The 23052-nt window shown below is 36.0% G+C and overlaps 1 protein-coding gene across 1 annotated transcript in view; it reads right to left on the bottom strand.

Annotated features, from left to right (window-relative positions):
• BckdhA (Branched chain keto acid dehydrogenase E1 subunit alpha) overlaps window positions 1–23052 on the bottom strand; it is a 58662-nt gene that overhangs the window by 30888 nt on the left and 4722 nt on the right. The window contains exons 2-5 of the mRNA XM_083123262.1: window positions 11737–11928; window positions 7398–7593; window positions 2278–2439; window positions 66–210 (exon numbers count right to left, since the gene is read on the bottom strand). Of these exons, the coding sequence (XP_082979388.1) occupies window positions 66–210; window positions 2278–2439; window positions 7398–7593; window positions 11737–11928 (695 nt within the window). The remainder of the gene's footprint in view (window positions 1–65; window positions 211–2277; window positions 2440–7397; window positions 7594–11736; window positions 11929–23052) is intronic.

Raw genomic sequence — 23052 nt, 5'->3', positions numbered from 1 at the left:
ATCACAAGTGCCTTTTACATTATCCCTACACAATTTGCTAGCAACTTAACTACATCTTTACCTACCAGAAAAACACAAGTGGACACTCTCTCACTGCAGCAAAATTAAATCCAGCGTGACAATCACCTTCACTGGCTGAACCGTCACCGAAGTACACTATGACACACTGTCCATTTCTTTGAAGCTTATATGCATATGCTGCACCAGCAGCTGAAAAGAAAATGCACAAATTTACACATATTAAGAAGAGTGAAGGCTGTGACATATAAATTGGTACTCTATCAGCACTGGACAAATGAGGCAATTTTGTTGTATCAGTGTATTTGTAATAATTCCTTGTTCTATACAAAACAAAACACCACAGTCATTCCACAAATGTATTTAGTCCCATGATCACTTTTTCTTATTCCCTGAAACAAAGATGAGGTTGAAAAGTTTGTCCTTTTGAGTCAACTGACTCAATAAAGGAAAATTCCGCAGCACTACTGCACAATACTTAAACAGGCAGAATACAGATTATGACACGTTTTTCATGAACTTAATGCAAAAATCTACAATTCACACGTGTCATGCCCTCGGATCATGCACGCGCCGTTCTGGGATCAGGAATGATTAAACTTTCAGTTATGTCCAATAATGATGATAACAATTTTTACATGGAGACAATACAAAAACAAACTTTTGCAATTCGAAAATTATATCTTTAATGGCACATACGGTTCATTCATTTGTTGTTAATCACTGAGATGTCCAAGATTAAAGAGATTTTTTAAGCAAGAAAATTTTAACAAAAAAATAAAAAACAATGACCAGACAAACGCCACTAGAAAATTACAGTTCACCACTTATCTGCTGGGTCCTGTTGATTAAGTTTCTCCACAGCTTCATTTTCCACAGTATTTATGCAGTGCTAGAGAGTAGAACTTCCCATTTTGTGATTTTTTGTGTCATCACAATTTTTCCGATTTTTACTTTCCACAGTGTTTTCTTAATAGTGATCATGATACATCTTTCTATTCCTTCTTTATTGATATTATTTCTTCCCAGAATCAAACACAGGCCATGCCCGAAAGTGCAAGACCGCACTCGAAACGAGCATCCTCCGAGTATGGTCTTGCAGTGCGATCTTCAAGTCGTGGACTGGAAGTGAAAGTCTTTTGAATTGCACTTCGACTGTAGCGCCAAATAGGATCAGTAGATAAAAGTGAGTACTTGTTGTTTTCCCCACATTTTAAACACTTGTTTTTCACCATAGAAATTACATTGCATTTGGAAATGTTCTTACACATACATTTCCACACATTAACCTGTGGCTGTGTCCGAAAGGTACAAAGTGCAGACATAGCCACAGGTGGACATAAATTTTTACAAAGTTTGTAATAACAAGAATTGAACAGTTTTTGACAATATTGCATGAATTTACCTTATTATTGAAAGCAAAATAGATTTTTTTAAAAAATCGCTATATAAAGCTATGGTTTGCTGTGGTGAACAATAGATAGCTCTGGACTCATGAGTATTATCTTATCAGTTTTCTTTATTATTTCTGAATGTTTTGCTGTGGTGAAAATATTTCAATATCTTGACCTTTTTTACAGAATTCAGGGTTTTCATTAAAATTGAGAAGATAACCACATGTAAGAAGATAACAAAGTTTAATTTCTAATTGCCATACAGAAAAATGTAATGGATTGTCTTTTATTGAAGTATAAGAAAGCTAATCTTTTCTTGCCCAATGGCTCTCATATAGAGATCATTTGTATGATATCGATATAAGATATTTCAATGAAGCCATGCGAGCAGTGGTGTGTACACAGTAGAGGAAGTACTTGAAAAAAATCAAATAGCTTATAAAGCAGATAATCTTTTTCTTATTTGCAAAGTTTGTGAATTTTCCAGGCAGACTTAGTGTTATATATTTTTACATGAACATACACATAATTTTTTTTTCACAAATAACATTTTATATTATGGAAATTCTAGATTACTGGCTTTTGAAAAAGATGTATGTAAAATACATCAAAACACAGAATATTAAAGAATTTCAGTTATTGAAGAACCAAAGTTATTAAAATTAATTCTAAACTATTTTACTTTTTCAGTAAAAAACACTATCACATATTCACCCATTAGTTTTATAGCACTTTAGTCATTTCATAAAAGGAGAAATAAATGTTATTGCTGGAGCAAAAACACCTCTCAATCCCTTCAAAAACTCTTATGACATTTAAAAAAAAAGTTAAATGTTGAATATTAATATACATTTATAAGACTTACCCTGAGGAATCTGTGTTCCCAAAGGTGATGAAATTGTGACAAAATGCAAATCTTTGGAACCATAATGCACAGGCATTTGGCGACCTTTTCCTAGATCTTCACAGTTGCCAAGACATTGATTAATAAATTCCACAAGCGTAAAACCTCTCCACATCAAAACACCTGCAAAGAAACTTTTTAAATTTAGAGTTACTGTCACTTAATCAATATCTATACCGTATTTACGTGTTTATAGTGCATGTGCATGTATAATGCGTACCCAGGTTTTTGATGGGTAAAAGTTACAAAAATTATATCTCGTATATAATGTGCAGTACAATTAAGTTTCAAGAAATGGCTTCCTTAGTTGTGGGTCGTAAAGCTGTTGCTATGCTGATCAAGAGTGAATAACATCATACCTATTCAAAGAGTCACCTGTTGCTATGTGGACCAAGAGGAGAATATCCTCTTGTGTAAACAATAAGTCTCCAACCCATGCCACCTCCCCTTCTCCCGCCACGGTGTTTAGCATCCTAAAGCTTTCAATCTTTAACCACCTTATTTATTCTGTAATAGTAGAAAGTGAGATCAAAATTACATTATGGATTTGCAGTGCTCAGGAGGTTATTATCTATTATTTCTTGCCCAACAAATACTGCTGATATGCATCCCATGTGGCAGAAGGTGCATGCTCGAATTCCGCCAGAGTTGCACTGCTTTTCTTGGTGTCGCAGAACATTACATTACAAAGTGAGATATGTGAAATGGCCTTCAAACTTTTATACGTGGTTTTGCTCATTCCTTCTTTAATTTTTCTAAAAGAACTTCAAAATATATACTTTTTCCGTAACTAATGTAACATTTATACGAGGCACATTCAGGACCTTTAAACTAGCAGTTAGCAGCACAAGATTTCTTCCATTAAGGAATTTACACACTCCATATATATATTATTATTTGGCCAGTAATACATTTTAATTATTCTTTTATTTTTCCTTATGCTTTCTTTCATCCAAAGTACCACAGAAATCAGAACGTTCCATCATTTTGTGATGAACTTATTTCAACCGCATTGCACACTGATGTCATTATCTTGAATGGAATACTGTTGCCATATTCAGAAACTGCATGATTTAAGCTTTACAACAATATATAACATGATAGGGTTCTGTAAACATGAAAAATCAATGCAAGTGTTCGAAAATCATGGAATGACCCTGTACAGTTTCATGTTGGCTGTCTGAATTATTCCGTGCATAATACGCAATACAGTTTTTGGGAGCAAAAATTTTGGGAAAAAGTGCACATTATACATGAGTAAATATGGTAATACACGTGGGTGTGCGTGTGAAGTAACAATATGACAGCTTTGTGTATAATATCATGCAAGTTATCACACTATACACAATACGTTAATTTATTTAAATGAACAAGAGCACAAAAAGATTAAGAAGCCAGGAAAATGTATGAAACCCAACTAATGCACATAGGAAGAGGTAAAACAATTAACAGGAGAAACAGAGTTTTAACATATCACTCTACCTTCATGCTCTTTTAAAAATTCCCCTTTTGAAGGAAAATTTTTTTTCATTTTGAAGGAAGACTGTAAAAACTGCATGCCCTATTATCTGGTATTTTGTATCAAAATATAAGCCTACTTACCATCGAGGCATCATTAAACTATTACCAATATTATGATCCAATATTTCTGTAATTAATCTGTACTTTACTACAAAATTCAACTATTTTGGTGTTTTAAAATAACTGTAAAGTATATGTTTAAATACGCAGTCTCTTTTTCTAAGGTGAAACATATTGTAGTTACTGGTTATTTACATTAATTACAGAGATGAATGAAATCTTCAGGTTCATCATCGAACATTTGCAATTTGATATTGAATCTGTATAATATTGGTTAAAGCTTGACATCATAATATTGAAATATGTTCATACATTGGCACATCGAATGGTTATGTTCCGATATTTCACAAAGGTTGTTTCGCTTATTTAGGGATCCTAAAACAGGAGCACTTACATGTGTAGGTGACAGAGTTCAAAAAATATAAATCTGATACCCACAGGAAGTTAAAAGGTTGTAGTAATGCATAGGTGGTGAAGTTAAAAAGTTAAAAACAGGTATCCATAGGAAGTTGAAGTGAAGGGGGCAGGTTAGAACATGTTGCTTTCTTTGGAAGTGAACTGTGTAAGGACGACTCTTGCCACGTTCACACGTTCCTGTTTTAGTGTCTTGGAAGAAGCCAACACATTAGACACAACAACATAATTAAAAAAAGAGTGTGTACCAAATATGTAGCAGGCATGAATAGACTTTCCCCATGAATTAAGTATCAATAACAAACAAGAGCACGATTGCAGACAGCCCAGCTGGAGGATTACCTATGGCAGCACAATCAGCTGCTCTCGGTGCATGGGAAGCATGCCAAGCAGTAAAGCAATACGTGTCAAGGTGGATGGTGGGAATGACCATTTGAATTAGAGAGATGTGTTATACATATATTTCTACAGAATTGAAGCATTCATGGTGACGTGATTCAAACAGGTGTTCTCAGGATATCAGTTAGGTTAAGTTGGTGCTTATTTCCAGAATTCAAGTGCATTGAAAGAATCTCACCATTACCTTTTTTTTTAAATTTTTTATTTGAATTTAAAATTGTGGGAGCGTCAGCACTTAGGCTATTTTGCTCCCGTCACATTATACGGGGGCCATCCCCTACCCATTACAAATAACAACTCTAACATTGCATAACTAAAAATATTAAAATCTTCTGACTTCTGTTAAAAGTTGAGGCTGTAAACGGGCACTCAGCACACACAAGGACAAGAACAAAAAACAGGACAACACACTCAAAATTATACTGGCCACAGTGCCAGTCACCAGAGCCTCGTTAGTCTTTAGTCCAGGGTGCACTACGTGGAAGTGAGGTAGACTTTGGGGTACCTACGTGGAAGGTACCCCTCACCATTACCTGATGTTGAGGGTAATACATGCACTCTAAGAGTTGGTTGTATAAACATCAATATCTGGAGATCAGATTTGATCTACGAGCCGGTAATGAATTAAGTTCAAGCTTCTATCATGTTATATAAAGCTAATGTCAATTTGTCGATCTTAGATCAAATCCTGATCTTAGGTCAAAATAATAGGTTTGGCAATGTGGCAAACCATTGATAAATCTAGATATATTGCTAGTATGCCTGTGTTGTTACCAATTGTCCAACACTGAACAGCAAATGTTTTAAAGTTGTTTTTGGAAAATGTATATATTTAATATTTGAATAAAGAATAAATCTGAGGTGCTGGAATAGTAAATATTAGTATATACTGCAAATTTAGTAAAATCACGTAAATTAGATACTATATGACCATTTATTGCTGGTGCAAGTTCCACGTGGATGATTTGTCATTAATAACGAAAGAAACAATCGGTTCCAAAGGGGAGAAAATATGCTAACATAAATAGTGTATTAAAAATAATGTTTCTTTTTAATGCTAAAAAGAGATATAACAATGTCCTTTATTGCATTTATTTTGTGATTACACAATAACGAGTAATAGGTGGACCATTTGTTTCTGTAAGTAACATACTGAATTTTCCTTCCACTTAATTGAATAACTTAAGTTTTCAAATGTAAAATGTGTCGGCAGTTTCCCGAATGGAAAAAATATTGAAACAACTATGGTGTTTGTCTTCTCGGATGTAAATTATGCCCAAAATTTTATTTCATTATGATAAAACAAATAACTATTTGAAATAAAAGAAGACAAGTGTAGTTTACATATCAGGAGGAGAGTAAGCTTTACCAACTAAAATGCAACATGCTCAGTTCATAAAAGAGTACAAATATACATTGCAGCCCAAGTTAAATGCTCTGTTCCATTCTGTGGACAAAATTAAATTGCAATGACACTAGGCTGGATGCAGTAAAGCAAAATGGTAATATTTTTATACTCCCTCTTCACCCAACACAAGTTTACCAATAATATTAACAAAATAAAATGTAAGCAGGTAATGTTTTCTGTTTGTATCAATACTTCATCGCTCTCAATTTACCTATCAGTGACAGAGAAATTAAACAATATGCTCTAACAGTCATTTAAGGAAAATTTCAAGACAAAAATACATGACATTTCAAACCGTAAATAACGACGACACATGATATATGGAAAGAAAGAAAACTGGAAGAAATATTTATTATCCTTCACCTCGATCTGCTTGCTTGGTGCATCTTTATTAATACTTTATGACTGATTGATTGATTTGCTGTTTTAAGTCCACTTTATGCACAGCAAGGCTAATCGGGACTGGACCTACAGTTTAAAGTGGGATCCGAACTACTATGTGCCTCCACCGGGTATTGAACCCGGGACCCCTTGATTACAAGGTGACTATTAATACTTTATGGAAACAGGATTTATGAACTGATTTGTCCCATCTTTGAATCTCGCCACATACATTCACTTGCGACACATTTTCAAAGCAAATATTCATTACTATAAACATGGTACAACAGCTGAACTACAGTCAAAGTCTGTTGATTGAAGAAACTTTACAGGTTAACTTTGACCTTTTTATATAACACAAAATCAGAGTTCAGTGTAAATGCAGATCAATTTTATTGGCTACTCGGCTCTACATGTTGGAAATAAACACCAATTTAAACTGGCTGATCCCTCGAGAACATACATGTTTGAATGCATTAGTATGTCACCACAAGCCCCCTTGGTAGCTGAGAGTATTGCACAATCAAAGGTTTTGAGTTCAAGCCTGAGCATGGGTGTTTCTTCACCTTCATCTAATCATTCTTATCTAATTTCACCCTTTTGATTGTGATTAACCAAAGTGACATAAATAAGAAAAAATAAAATACAAACACACGTCACCACATTTTCCAATGCTTGTAAAAGAAAAAGTAGCTTAATACACTGCTCAGAGAACAGTTATTTTTGGTTTTCTATCACTAAAGATTACAATAACACCAATATACTGAACTATCTACAAATTATACTTACTATCAAAAAGCACCAATCCCTTTTAAGTGAGGCATATCCTCAAGCAACATGCAGTGTAAGCAGAGCTATGTGCACCCCTTGGAACATGCAGCCCAATATTTACATGTACCTGTTTCTCTATATTGAGAGAAAACTAAGTCTTTGGAATCTAAGGCCGCTGCACTTCCAATCTGTGTTGCTTCCTCGCCGTAATTCGTCATGTAGAATGAAATCCTTCCCTGACGTTGGGATTCATACAATATTCCATCCATTGTATTTAGAAGAGTCATTGTTTTGTACATATTAATCACTGTGTCCTTATCCAGCTAAAATCAAAAGTATTAAAATTGTTAGCATGGTTAAAAAAAAATCAACAAAGGCAAAGGCTATTTCATAATCACCCTTTGATTGGTTGGTAAAAATAAAGCAGTTGACATAGGAAGATGGTACATTACCTATAGCAATCACAAAAGTTGTATCTTGTTGAACACAAAACTACTGTGCAACTTGATTAGTTGTGCATGATTAGAATACCCATTTCTGCCAGTTGAGGTCCACGGTATATTCCAGAAGCAGAGTGTGTGTGTTGCCTATATACCTGGTCTATTGTGTCATGCGTAGGTGAAAACATCATGAGTGACAGTTCTGTGAGGAACTGATGCAGGAAAATCAGAGATAGGCACATTCATCCTCATGACAAGGAGGAAAGGGGGAGGGGGATGCAGATCACAACACATGGCCCACACTACAGCACAAACAATAGCTTTCTTCGGGCAGTTCAACCAAGAGATTTTAGACCAGTAACTTTTGAGTCCAGACTTGGTACCCAGGTTATCATCATCTCTTCAGCAAGATGAAGGTCTTGCTGTCTAAAGAGAACTTTCAAATCAACAAGGAGCACATGAGTGAAGTCACCAAGATCTTGGTAATGTTCTTCGATGAGGCACATATTTTTGGTAAATAAAAAAGCAAAATTTCGGTATAAAAATAGAGTCAATTTCAGGTTCAAAAGCAGAAAATAAAATGAAATTACGCTGTTATAGTGGTGAAAAAGCAGTATATAAAAATACATTTTGGTTTTAAAAATGTGAATATAATCCCAAATTTGATTTAAAAACTGCACTATTACACAAAATAAACATATCCCTTCTAATAGCACATTAAATCATTACCAGAATATTAAGTCTATTATTGTATAAAGAGGTCCACTTTTGCTTCTCAAATATTTACAGCAGAATTAATCAATTTTCCGTGAATTGCATAACTCACAGGATACTTCAGACTTCAGAAAGTGTCGTGTTTGTATATAAACAGTAAATTTCGTTTTTAAGAGTCTATTTCGCATTTTGCAGTTCATTTCGCATCATTTCGTGACAAAACAGGGTAGGAAAATGCACCTCTCACCTTTCAGAAACATGAAAAATTAACATTACAATGTGTTATTTCACATTTTGTATTTTCGTCAAAAACTAAATATGCATGCCTCTATTGATGAGAGACTGCAATAGCTGATGCATTGGTGCAAAAAATGACTGAATTTTAGTAGTCACTATGTGGAAAAGTAATGTGGTTATGTAGTTTTGTACATAATATTTTTCTCTTTTATAAATAGGTGGCCGCGGTGGATCAGTCGGTAACGGGTTTGACTACCATGCTAAAGGTCCCGGGTTTGATCCCCGGCCGATTCAAATCCGGGAACTTTTCTAACGATGAAAGCGGCCCCGGTGCCCACCCAGTGTCGAATAACATGGGTACTTGGGGGAAACCCTAGGGGGTAAAGGCAGTCAGGGGTGTGGTGCTGATCACATCACCCCCACTCACAACCGGATCAAGAAAGTGTGGGGCGTTACCCCCCCACACCCTATACGCCTTCATGGCATGGTGCTATGCACAGGGGAGCACTTTACCTTTATAAATAGGGTGTGGATTTTTGCCTATTTTATTCCTTTGTAGTAAAACATAGGCTTTAATATTTAAAGTTCGTTTCAGGTGTTTCTAGTCCAAAAATGCATTTTTATAGTACCTATAAATGCCTATTTTGAAAGTTAGTGTCTATTTAGCCTAATCATGCCTATTCTGCAATTTTTGCTTAGTTCAGCATATTTTATGCACCTTTTGCTAAACTTATATTGAAGAAGGTAAGCCTTTGTTGATGATGAACTGACTGAAATATGATATTCACCAGATTTGAAGATCTCAAGAGATGTCAGATCTTTGGAAATACAAAATGTCACTTAATCAGGGTAAGCACACTGGACAACCTGTTGGTGACTCATACTTGGACAAACCGACACCAACCCACCCCTTTTTTCTTTTCCATTTGAAAATTTGTAGGAGTCAATCAGCATTCATTTGCTTTGTTGTGTGTGTATGAAAGGAAGTAGACAGTTATCTTTGGAGATATCGTGTTCTTGTGTTTAAAAATGCCAAAGCACAAGGCGGCCAGAAGTGTATTAATTAAAAAATGGATTGATGCAGAAGCTTGTTTTACTAGACGAAAATTTGATTTTTGTTATTTAGCGTCGATTTTCTTCTACTCTTGGCTAATCGCGACGATTAGGATGATATGAGGAAATTTATGAAGGAACACTCACAAAGAATATCAGCCACAGGCTGGGATTCGAACCCAGAACCTGTGGCATTGTAGCCATGCTGTGCTAACCACCCTTCCACAGAGATTGATCCCACTGATAGAAAAGTAAGCAAAACTCAGCTGCTGACGTGATTTCTGAAAATGTTTTTCTACCTCTCGCGTTATTTGGAAACAAGGATAAAGGGTGAACAATGAACACTGTGACGAGACGTCATCTTACATTACCTCAGTTCTGAATACAACAATGCTAAGTTATGCGAAAAACTTAGTGTAGTGGCCTTGTGTTTCATACAGAGAAGTACTCTAAGTCAAACGATGCTACTCATTCTAAAATTTAATGCCATATGCAGATTAACAGCTCACATACTTGTGGAAAAAAAATAGCTTTAAACTAGCCAGGTTGTGTTATTCTAGCCTTCCTGCAAATGACAATTTGATTCAAACTATTGTCAATTGTTTGTGAAACATTTTTACGCAATCAGCACAATGGGTAACACAAGTTTATTTCTTCAGAGAAATTTTAATTATAGAATTCATTTAATTCCCCGATCCCCACTTCCCTTGTCAGCACTAGGATTGGCTGCCGTAACAGTAGAAAAGATCTTTAGAACATCCGTTATTATTATTTATTTTTTTTTGTTAAAAGGGTGCACATTATTTTTTCACCATTTAAAAACAATAGACATGAAACTGGGGCATTTGTTCAAATTGGCACAATCAATGGGACAGGCTCTTTATGCGAGAATCACTTTAACTGACTATTCCCCGAAAACGTGAATGGTTAGCGCAATTTATGTATAAACAGTAATGCTAATACAGTATAATGAGTGGAGTAGTACCCTCATTTTACCAGCTTTTCCTGCCTTTGAAAGGGAGGAGGGGGGATGATGACCCCCACCAACACTCCCTTTGGGCATGCCTAGACTATAACTGTGCATTGGAAGATGAAAGTTGAAATAAGTTCATATTCAATGCCTATTTTAATTTCATTTTCTATTTTTGGTTGCTTTTTAAGTGCCTACTGTAGTGCCTTTTTAAGTGCTTATTTTCATCATTTTGGTGCCTTTTTACCTGCCTATTTGAGAGGTTATTAGTGCTTATAAATCTGCACCCTATTTATAAGCCAATTGTAGTTTGACTTGTAGTATGTTTGTAAAATTCTGGTAAATTAAGGCTCCATTGAAGTAGTTCACCCGAGAAATTTCTGACCATGCCTTTTACAGTCTAGAGCTTAATTAAAGACCCAAACTGATATCTCAAAATGGAAAATTATACATTTAGAATTCTGTTTAAAAATTTAGAGTGACTGGCAATCTCAGCTGTCTGGATATTTATAACATTTTCTCAGTTTAAATATCCAAAAATCACTAATTGCAAAAATAGTATCTTGAAATTTGCCATGACAGAAATATTATTTCAGAAATTATTCCTCAAAAACTAGAAATATATTTGGAAAAAGTTGTTGCTGAGATATGCCAAAGATCCAGACTAACTGTGTCACTTCTGGGTGGTAATGACCTCATTTACTTTCAATGTAATTGTTACAAGCCAGAAGTGTCCGTCACTGTACATGTTCTATTTGCTATCACTATATGTATGAAAATTATGCTTTCAATTACAGAGATCTGATACTACTTTATCTTTTGATAATGATACTGAAACTCATACCAATTCTGTTTTTACGAAAGTTAAGCAACCTATCCAGAACCCATCACTCTAAGACACCAGGGCTATTTCAGTATTGCTAGCCACCAACATTATGGCAAATCAAAATTTCACAACTCAACCAGATAATATGATATTCATAATAGAACACGATTCACTCTTGGACTCACTGTATATCGGAGCCAATAGTACAAAAATTATATTATCTCACCTTTGGATCTTGTGACTCATCTAAAATCTGTCCCTGAGTATTCATTACTTGATAGGCAGGAAGTCCTTCTTCATCAGCTTGAACAAATGAAAGTTGATGTGTAAATTTGCATTTTGCTCCAGGAAATAGGGCTTTCTCATCTTTGTTCCCAATATTATTAGCAGCAACTCCAAATCTAGCATCACTCAGTTCCTGGGAATAAACGAGGAACAATTGTAAATAAATGGCAAAAAAATACAAGATGATCTTGAAGAATAGAGCCTACATATTTTTTGCACAGATGGAACCTTACTAATTTTTTTCTAGGTGTGTTTCATGGTCATTTTCTTGGGTGCTGACTGCTTCGATAAACAATGATTTGCCTGTGTACACATAAAGTCAGTACTTTCTTGAGGCATTCCATGTGAACTGGCCTGGAAGTCTCTGTTAGATCATCTCCAATTTTGATGACATATTTATGGAACAAACCTACAGGATCCATAGGTAGTTCTGCAAAGTGTTGAGGCACTAGAGTGATGATCACTATTCTGTCACACAGAGGCTGTTAGAAAGAAAGCATGAACATTGTCAGATAATGTATTGAAACTTATGACCTGGCTCAATTTTTGTGCAGGGATATATATATAAAATCAAACTTTGAAGGCAATACATTTGTCATAAATAGACTCCAAAAAGACTGATAAAATTGCAACAATTTTTTTCCATACTGTAAGTAAAAGAAACTGATCTTTGGCTTTATGTATGCTTATGTACTTATTGCAGTATGTAATCTAAAATTGTCCCCTTCCCTCCCCAAAACAAAATTTATCATTTTCAGAACCACATCGTCCATTGAGAATGTAAATGTAGTCTATTTAGGATGCAATTGTTTCATTCCTGATATCGTCTGATGTCTACATACAACCAATATTGATATTTTGAGAGTCCTTTTGGGCCAAGTTCAGAATTTAAAAGCAGCCACAAGAATGCAAACTCCAACAGGCAATGAAGCCTTACGACAATTTCCTCAACCAACCAGAAGCATCATCCGAGTATGAGATAAACCACTTGCATTCTAACTTCAGTCACTTGTGGGAGCTGCTTAACAGTAGTAGTGGTCCTAGTGTTCTTCGATTCTTACTTACAAAAAAACAACACTGAATAATGCTGCAACCAAAGAAGTTGATTTCCAAAAATAGAAATTATTTATTTTACTTTGCTACCGAATGACAAATCAATAATGAAATTGTTTCATCTCCATCTCGTGTCCAGAATGCAGTGTTGCGTGGAATTGTTCTATCTGAAATTTCAATTATTAATTACAGCATAAACACCAAAGCAAACAACTATTCTTTTTACAGAGGCTTCAATATATCAGCCTTTGCTTTCAATGCAATGGTGATAAAGATCCAAAAAATATATCATGTCAAACTTTAAAGAACTCTCCTGAAAAAATGAAAAATTGGACACACAACATTCTCAGTGGATGACATGTCTAAAATTTCATACATTTGATTTACAACTGTTGCAACCAATAATATCAGGGGATGAATATAGATTATGTAGTTCTATATTAGTAAACTTCTCCACTCTGCTGCTGTTTAATCTTTTGAGGTCCACATGTCTCTCTCAATATCTTATTTTCAAATATATATTTACAGGTCGCAAAACCAAGTGTTAAGTAATAATCAAATCCTAACGTGGGTTGGAGATAATAGTGGCAACGCTGCTGTATATATGCCATGATATGGATCTGGTGCTTCTCGCTTGATACCTAACCTAACTCCCAGTAAATGGATTCTTCCTTCCAACATTGGGCACGGTGACGAGAGGAATAGAGTATCATTGGAGTTGGTGGTCTAAAGTTCGTAGTCGCAGCAATGCTTTCAAAGCATAAAGTTGCATAGTCGCAACAATGCTTTCGAAGCAGAAACAGCGGAGTTGGATAAAGATTGAATGAGGCCGCGACCGTACAGCATGACAGTGTCATGAAGGTCTTCATGAGGCATCCGAAGGAATCTGCGTTGACTGCGTCCTGCGTTGCAAAAAAAAAAAGAGGCAACACTTTCTGCTGAATCCGTCATTTTGCACGACAATGCTCGGGTTCATGTAGTGTGCAACCTGTCGATGGGGCTGGCAAGTGGTCAACCATACCCCTTCTCCACCAGCATACATAAAAATCTATTCCTTAAAAACTCATAATATGCAAGGGAAAAATTAATGAAAATAGCAATGGGTAGAGGCACATATTTTTGGTAAATAAAAAGGCAAAATTTCGGTACAAAAACTGGGTCAATTTCGGGTTCAAAAGCGGTAAATAAAATAAAATATCGGTGTTATAGCGGTGAAAAAATTGATAAAAAGTGGTATATAAAAAGACATATTGGTTTTAAAATTGTGAAAATAATCCTAAATTTGATTTAAAAACTACACTTATTCCACAGAATTAACATTTCACTTCTAATAGCACATTTATGTAGTTATCAGAGTATTAAGTTTATTTCTGTGTAAAGGAGTTTATTTTTGCTTCTCCAATATTAACAGCAGAATTAATCGATTTTCCGGGAATTGCATAACTCTCAGGATAATTCAGACCTCGGAAGGTGTCACGTCGGTGAATAAACCCTGAATTTCGTATTTAAGAGTTCATTTCGCTTTTTGCAGTTCATTTCGCATTATTTTGTGACAAAATATGGTCACAAAATGCACCTCACACCTTTCAAAAACATGAAAAATTAACACTACAATGTGTTTTTTCAAATTTCGTTTTTTCGTCAAAAACGAAATATGCATGCCCCTAGCAATGGGCAATTTGCCGAGCAATACTTGTGCATCCCACTGTACTCAACGTTCAACATAATTACACTGTATGCCAGGGGTTTTCAAACTTTTTGCTGCCGTGGCTCTCCTCCACTCACTAATAATAATAGATAAATACATGCAACAAACAACACAAAATCTCTTTGTATGCTTTTTTTACAGTTGATACACATACAAGTAATGAAAATACGAGTATAATGTGTGTGATGGATACAGGTGGCTTAATTTTTTTTAATATACATTAGCTGGTTTCAGCGATTTGATATCCAGGAGAAAAAAGAGGGTACATAAAGACAGTAAGAAATGACGAATAATAGATGTTAAAAACAGGCATACAACAATGTCTGGATTTCTTCATTTAATTATAGACCTGTTTCTTCAAACAGCTTGCTCAATGTTTGAAAGCAATCACCAATGGTTTTAAATCTTTGTCTTACAAAGCAGCAACTTCTTTTCAAAGTTTGGCACCTTCTCTGATAGATGCACAATTCCCTTTTGCTTTGAAGAGATACATTCAGAATATTCAATTTACGGAAAATAGAAAGGTATGCCAAATTCTGTACAAAGAAACTATCTATGAAGATTTTGGTATTGGCATGTTTCCTTCTGCAAGGTGTTAGGGTGACCACATTTTCTGAAATGGAAAGCAGGACATCCATGGATGTGTACGAGGGGATTGCAGCTTTAACTAAAATGACACGGGCCAAAGTGCACTCTCCCCTCCCCTTTTGGCAAAGGAAAAGTCTTGCTGCTTAAATGTTTCCAAAAATATTACACAATTTTCTTTAATCTGTTTTCTTCTCGATTTGATTTTTGTTTTTTAACGTTGCCTTCCTCTCACTTTTGGGTAATTGCATAAATGAATATGAGTGATGATATGATTAAATTTCATGAATGGACATTCACAAAGAACATCCATGCTTAGGCCGGGATTCGACCCCAGGACCCCTGGTGTCCTAGAGTTCAACCACTCCACCACTGAGGTAATCCCTTCTCATTTCTCTTTTCATTTTCGTTCTTCCTCTTGGTTATCTTTCTAAATTTACAGATAAACCTTCCTATCTCTCTCGTTCTTACTGATTTTTTTGTGTGTGTTTCCTTACTTTCTTACCATAAAACACTAATATATTGTGAAATAATATTAAAATATTAATCAGTACTGAGAATATATTTGTCCCTTGCTGCAGCTGTAGTAATCATCTCATCAACGCATCAAACATGGAAATACCCAGGATTGGACTATTTTCAATTTTCATATACTTTTATCACTTGGTATCTTGCATATCATATCATGAACAGACTGCACGCAATATCTGCTTTGTAATGGTCAGATTGGCCATTACTGGTTTTAGTATATTGTATTAATTAATTGCTGGCCAGCTACAAGGTGTAGGGTTAAGTAATATGTTTTTCATGTGTGTACTTTTATGTTATTTTTGCATGTAAGTGTATGTGCTTAATGAATTGTGATTTTTGCTGGATATTAGATTCCCCTGTTTTTTTAGCTTTCCGGTTTGGGGGAGCTAGCTGTCTTTCAAAACACCATTGCAGTGGAATTTTCCACTGCTATGGGGTTCACGTTCACGGACGTTTACCCAGACTATAAAAAAGGCCAATATGGCTTTAGAAAAAAACAGTTTTTTACTACCTTCAGAACGACAAAGACCCTTCCAAAGTTTTGTCCACTCAGGGTGGCTAGACTGAATGATTGAGAAGAAAATGTAATACTTGGCACATGAACAGCTTCGAGAGATTAGTCCATTTATAGTGGCTGGGCAGAATGATTGGAAACTAAATTTAATTCTTGACAAATTAACACCTTCAAAAGTCTTGTCCACTTATGGTGGCTAGACTAATGTCTGAAATTAATGTATCATTTGGCCAAGGAACCTACTTGTTAAATTAATTAATAAGGCACCAACAGTTTCACAGAGGTAAACAATTCGTCTGGATGTTTTGCAGGACATTTCGGAGGACGGCATTGTAAAATAGGACATATTTGGTTTTTTGGAGTACTGTAGGGCAACGACCCCGCCAAAAAAGGATGTGTGGTCACCCTAATACGTGTGCAGTTCAAAAACACGGGAGATGACATTGCTGTGGAGAGCCGACGTGAATTGTAGAGTAATACAGAAGAAGGTTTTTATTAATACATTTTAAATTTTCAGAAAAAGAAATATTGATAAATGTTCGATCCAGCACAAACACATTTCTTCATCTTTACAGAAGAAACTACTTACAGAAAATACTTTCTATAGCATTGTACAACTTCTTGAAGTCATTGTGGCTATCTTAAATGTTACAAACACTGAAAGATGTATACTTAAATAAAGAAGAAACAACGAATTTTTTTATTACAGTTTTAATCTCCGAGAAACGTCTCAAATTCATTTATTTTCTTATTTTTCACATTGGTACTTACATATTCTGCATTGCTGAGGATTCGTGAAGGTGGCATTTGGCTTTTTTCACGCAAATAATCTCAATTTTCAACATAATTCGAGTAATTCTTGTTTGTTCGTTTTCGCTTGCGTTACATGCAATATCTTGACTAGCGTTGTCGATGATCAGTGGTTATGCAGTGTTGCAACCTTCTTCATCGAAAAATACCTACTTTCGTGTTACTGATTTTGTATTTTTTTCCAGGTTCGAAAACCCACGAAACATGCACAGATAGCCCCACACACCATTCATAAATAGCCCCACACACCATGCATGGCAAGTTTAGGTTAGGTTAGGCAAACATAGTTAAAATTGTTCAACATCAGAAAAATTCAAGATAATTCTGCAATGCTTACACAGTTACAAAACTGCATGGTTAGAGACACTGCCCGGATGTTACGTCATCAAACTCACGCAACATTTTGTTCACGTAGTAGAAGGACATAGACGCAACAGCTGTCGTGCATCGGAGAGACATTAATCTTGAAAAATAGACGATTTACCGGCCAAATAAATTAAACGATGGGGAAAAACATTTCCACGACCTTTGAAAAGTGTACAGAAACTCAGTTCGGTAAGTACTTTCTCCTGTAAATTTGAAGAAATACATTTCTCGGAGATTAAAACTTTACCATTTTTTTACTATGTTTGCCTAACATAATTGAACCTAACCTAACACTATGTGAATGGTTTGTGGGGCTATCGTGAATGGTCAGTGTGGCTACATACCCTAAATAATAAAGAAGAAACAATTTTTTTTTACTGTTTGCCTAACATAATCAAACCTAACCTAACATTATGTGAATGGTTTGTGGGGCTATCGTGAATGGTCAGTGTTGCTACATACCCTAAACAGAAAAAATAAACCATTACACACTTCCACAATGTCCCGCAATGCTATAGAAAGTAATTTCCGGGTATGAATGAAGAATATAGAGAATGTCTCTTATTACATTACTACTTACTAAATTTGGCCTTCTAATCACGAATCTGTAGTTAAAATGCCGCGGACGTGTAAAAATTCACGGTTAGCCCCAGGAACTATGCACGGGTAGCCCCACAAGCCACTGACAGATAGCTCCAAAACCCATTCACGGATAGCCCCACGAACCATTTCCGGCAAGGTAAGGTTAGGCAAGCATAGTTAAAATTTTGTTCGTAAAACAATGCGAAAAAGTCATCAGCTTTTGGTAAAACTTCGATGCTGTCCCAACAGATTTCTTCCTTCTTACACAAGAAACTACGGTAAAATTTAAGTATCCCCGAAAAGTATTTTTCAATTTTATAGGAGAAAGTACTTACCAAAAAGAGTTTCTGTATACTCTACGAAGGTCTCGGAAGTGTTTTTTCCCCTCGCTGAATGAATTTTCGCGGAAAACCATCTATTTTTCAACATTAATGTCTCTCCGATGCACCTGTTCCATTGATGTCCTTCTACTACGTGAACCAAATTTTGCGTGCGCTTGATGACATAACAACTGGTCAATGTTTCCAAACACGCGGTTTTCCTACTGTGTAACAGTAGTATAACGAAAACGAACGTGCAAGTTGCTGTGGGGCTATTTATGAATGGTTTGTGGAGCTATTTATGAATGGTTCATGGGGCTATCCGTGAATGGTTCGTGATGCTATCCGTGCATGGTTTGTGGGGTTTTCGAACCTGGGAAAAAATGCGAAATGAGTAACACGCAAGTAGGTATTTTTTTATGAAGAATGTTGCAACACTGCATAACCACTGATCATTGACAATGCTAGTAAAGATTTCTCCGCCATATTGTGTGTAACGCTAGTAAAAACGAACAAACAAGAATTACTCGATATGTCGAAAATTGAGATTATTTGTGTGAAAAAAAATGGGTAACACTTTACTATACCGGAGATGGATTTCTTCAAATTTACAGGAGAAAGTACTTATGCAAATCATTTTCTGTGGCATTGTTGATGTTCGGGAATGTAGTTTTGATCCATTTTAATGCGAATGCATGTGGTTTTCTACGAAAATCTAGTTCCGATGCACTACTGCTGTTGCCGCCATTTGCTTTCTGCACGATATCACAATACGCTCTCGTATTGTCCGTATATGCTGAATTGAATGAAAGGAGTGTTAATGGAACCTAACCTAACAGGCCTAACCTAACCTAGTAGGCATACCTCGTCCCCATGATGGTTCGTGGGGCTATCGTGAATTTTTGGGCTAACGTCAATGGTTTTTGGGGCTACCCGTGGATGGTTTGTGGGAAATAAGGGACAACAGTAAGTACTCGTTAATGTAAGAAATAGACATTATTTTCATTAGAAATTCATTATTTCAGCTAAAGAAACGTTCTGCAATGCAGAATAGTACGAGTCATGCGAGGCCAAGCATGACGTTTGACGGAGCTAAATGAAGATATGCAGAATTGCACGAGAGGGCATTTGGAGACTCAGCCAACGGAAAATTTTACACCCTAGAAACCTGCAGACCTCTTGCACCGAAATTCCACGCTTCGGTTTCACACATTTCGCTGTAGTGGGCTTTACACCATGTGAAGTTCTGTTGCCGCATGTTCCCGCTTCTCAGTGGGCGACAAGCTTTATAATTGATGCATGTTGAAACAAGAATCGAAATAGTGTCGTAATAATTTAGTATTTTTCATCCATAAAAGTTTGTTTGTATATCCAATAGTTTCTGAGGTAGTTTTACTAAAGCTTGACGCCCACTGAGACACATAGAAACGCGGCAACAGACCAGTTTCTCGCGTTTCAGTGGACGATAATATTTAAGATAACTTGCAGACCTCTGGTATGGAAATTCCGAACGTTACACCATTTGATGTCCATAGAAGCAGACAACAGAAGTTCTGTTGCCGTGCTTCTCCGCGTATCAGTGGGGGTTAAGCTGTATTCAACTTCCTATGTATCGAAATTGTTCTTTTTTGAACTAAGAAGTGGCAGCATTCAGGAAGGGCATTTTCATACTGCTCAGAGGGTGGGGAATTTCATTTTCTTGTCTCGATCTTGAGCTCAAGGATTCTCTCATTTTTCAACACCACTCAGCCATCACGGTCTGTTTGTTTGAACTCCACTCTCGCAGTGTTAGCAGGCAGGCTGACGAAAAACAGATACCGATGTTCCCAGGCTCTGAAGATGTTTCAGTACCCGGGGGGAGAACAAAGATGCCGCATATAACATTGCAACAACTGGCATACAAATTCGGCGAGCTTTCAGAGCAGGGAAAGTATTCTCTTCAAGTATGGTAACTCCCCAGTTGTCCTCGCTATGCTGTGTCAACATGAATTGTCTTTCTCCACAGAGGATCGAACCAGAGCCTGTTTGTGCTGAAGCCATTAGCAATAGCCACTCAATCGTGTGGGGAGCCTTTTTGTTGATTTATGTTAATTATGTGCAATTCATCTTTTTTATTACTGGGTACAGATCTTCTCTCATTTTAATGATTGGTTTCAACTCTCAAAATTTTGATAATAGGTGCACAAAAGTGTTACGGAGTTTGTGATATTGTGTGTTTGTAGTATCGGTGATGTGTATGTATGTGTCTTGTGTTGTAGTTGTGCTGTCTAGTATGTTTGTGTAGTAGTTGTGATGTCTAGTATGTTTGTTTTGTCTTTTGTAGTAGTTGTGATGTCTAATTTGTTTGTGTTTGTCTTGTGTAGTAGTTGTGGTGTGTAGTCTGTTTATGTTTATATTGTGTAGTAGTTGTGGTGTGTTTGTGTTTATAATGTGTTATAGTTGTGATGTGCATGTGTATGTCTTGTGTAGTAGTTGTGCTGTCTAATGTGTTTGTGTTTGTCTTCCTCCATTCATATTGGGGGTTAGGCGTAGAGCAGATAACTCTGCACTGTAAAAAAAAATATGTCAAGAAACAGCAATATAAGGCCATGGATGTTCCCAAGGTAAAATATTCCGGAGGTAAAATAGTCCCCCGTTCGGATCTCGGGTGGGGACTACTTTGGGAGGTCCCTGGACTAAGGATAAGATCTACGTTAGGAATAAGGATATTAAATTAGGCACCTGGAATGTTCTGAGCCTTTACTGGCCTGGGGCATTTCAGTGTACAGTTAATGAGATACTTAAGTATAAATTAGATGTAGTAGCTGTACAGGAAGTTAGGTGGCCAGGAGAAGGGAATTGTAAAACTAAAAATTATACTTTTTTCTATGGTGGTACTGAAAATCATAATTTTGGAACAGGCTTTTTCATAAATAACAGAATTATCTCGGCTCTTAAAACAGTAGAATTGGTAACACTTTACTATACCTGAGACAGATTCCTTCAAATTTACAGGAGAAAGTACTTACGGAATTCACTTTCTGGAGTGTTGTTGATGTTCCGAAATGTAGTTTTGGTCCATTTTAATGCGAATCCATGTGGTTTTATACGAAAATCTATTTCCGACGCGCTATTGCTGCTGCCGCCAATTGCTTTCTGCACGAGAGCACAATACGCGATATTGCTGCTGCTACAAGCCGATGTTGTCCGTATATGCTAAATTGAACGAAAGGAGTGCTAGTGGAACCTAACCTAACAGGCCTAACCTAACCTAGTAGGCATACCTCGTCCCCGTAAGTAAGTAAAAAAGTCAATTTAAAATTCCTAAAGTGTTTTTAATTTTTAAAAAATTATTTCCGACGCGCTATACGCGATATTGCTGCTGCTACAAGCCGATGTTGTCCGTATATGCTAAATTGAACGAAAGGAGTGCTAATGGAACCTAACCTAACCGGCCTAACCTAACCTAGTAGGCATACCTCGTCCCCGTAAGTAAGTAAAAAAGTCAATTTAAAATTCCTAAAGTGTTTTTAAGTTTTAAAAAATTATTTCCGACGCGCTATACGCGATATTGCTGCTGCTACAAGCCGATGTTGTCCGTATATGCTAAATTGAACGAAAGGAGTGCTATTCGTAAATGTAAGAAATACACATTATTTTCGTTACAAATTCCATTATTTCACCTAAATAAGTGTTCCGGAGTGCAGAATAGTACGTTAGCAATGTAAAAAAGTGCGAAAGAAATCATTCCCAGGTGTCTCAGGTATAGTAAAGTAGTACCGTAGAATTTATTAATTATAGGATATCATATGCAGTTTTACAGGGTAGGTGGTGTAAAATTATTTTAATAAACATACATGCATCAACGGAAGAAAAAGATGATAATACTAAAGATGAATTTTATACAGAGTTAGAACAGGTCTTTGATAAATTTTCTCAGTATAATATGAAAATTCTGTTAGGTGACTGTAATGCACAGATTGGCAAAGAAGAGACATTTAAACCCACGATTGGTAAAGAAAGTCTTCATGAATTAAGTAATGATAATGGTATAAGATTGATTACTTTTGCAACCTCAAAGAATCTAATTGTGAAAAGTACCACTTTTAAACATAAAGATATCCATAAATATACCTGGTCTTCTCCAGATGGTAAAACTCATAATCAGAAATATCATATTCTCATTGATAAGAGAAGGCATACTAGTATAATTGACGTTCGTACACATAGAGTTGCTGACTGTGCCAGTGACAATTATTTAGTAATTGCTAAATTAAGAGAAAGACACGCAGTGATAAATCATAAGCAACAAAATCTAAAAGTTCTAAAATTTAATACAGGAAAATTTGCTGATGAAAGAATTAAGAAAGATTACCAAATTAAACTGTCAAATAGATTCGATGTTTTGCAGGATTTGAATGATGATGAAAATATAAATGAAACAGACGTAAATAAGAATTGGGAACACACACGTAATGCAATAGAATCAGCAGTTAAAGAAAGTATAGGATACCATAAACCAAGAAAAAGTAAGCCATGGTTTGATAATTGCTTTGAGTTGGTTTGAGTTGCGGTTTTAAGTCCACTTTATGCACAGTAAGGCTAATCGGGACTGGACCTACAGTTTAAAGTGGAATCCGAACCACTTGTGCCTCCACCCATGGTTTGATAATGAATGTCATAATCTAATAGAAATAAGAAATCAGGCTAGACTTAGGTGGTTAAATAACTCTGATGATACAAATCTAAGCAATTATAATAGAATAAAACGAGAAGTTAACCGCACGTTTAGAAGTAAAAAAAGAGATT

Source organism: Lepisma saccharinum, chromosome 5 (genome assembly GCF_977018435.1).
Source record: "Lepisma saccharinum chromosome 5, izLepSacc3.1, whole genome shotgun sequence".
NCBI classification, from domain to species: Eukaryota; Metazoa; Arthropoda; class Insecta; order Zygentoma; family Lepismatidae; genus Lepisma; species Lepisma saccharinum.
Note: the sequence above shows the minus strand (reverse complement) of the source record. Positions and strands in the feature narration are given on the sequence as shown.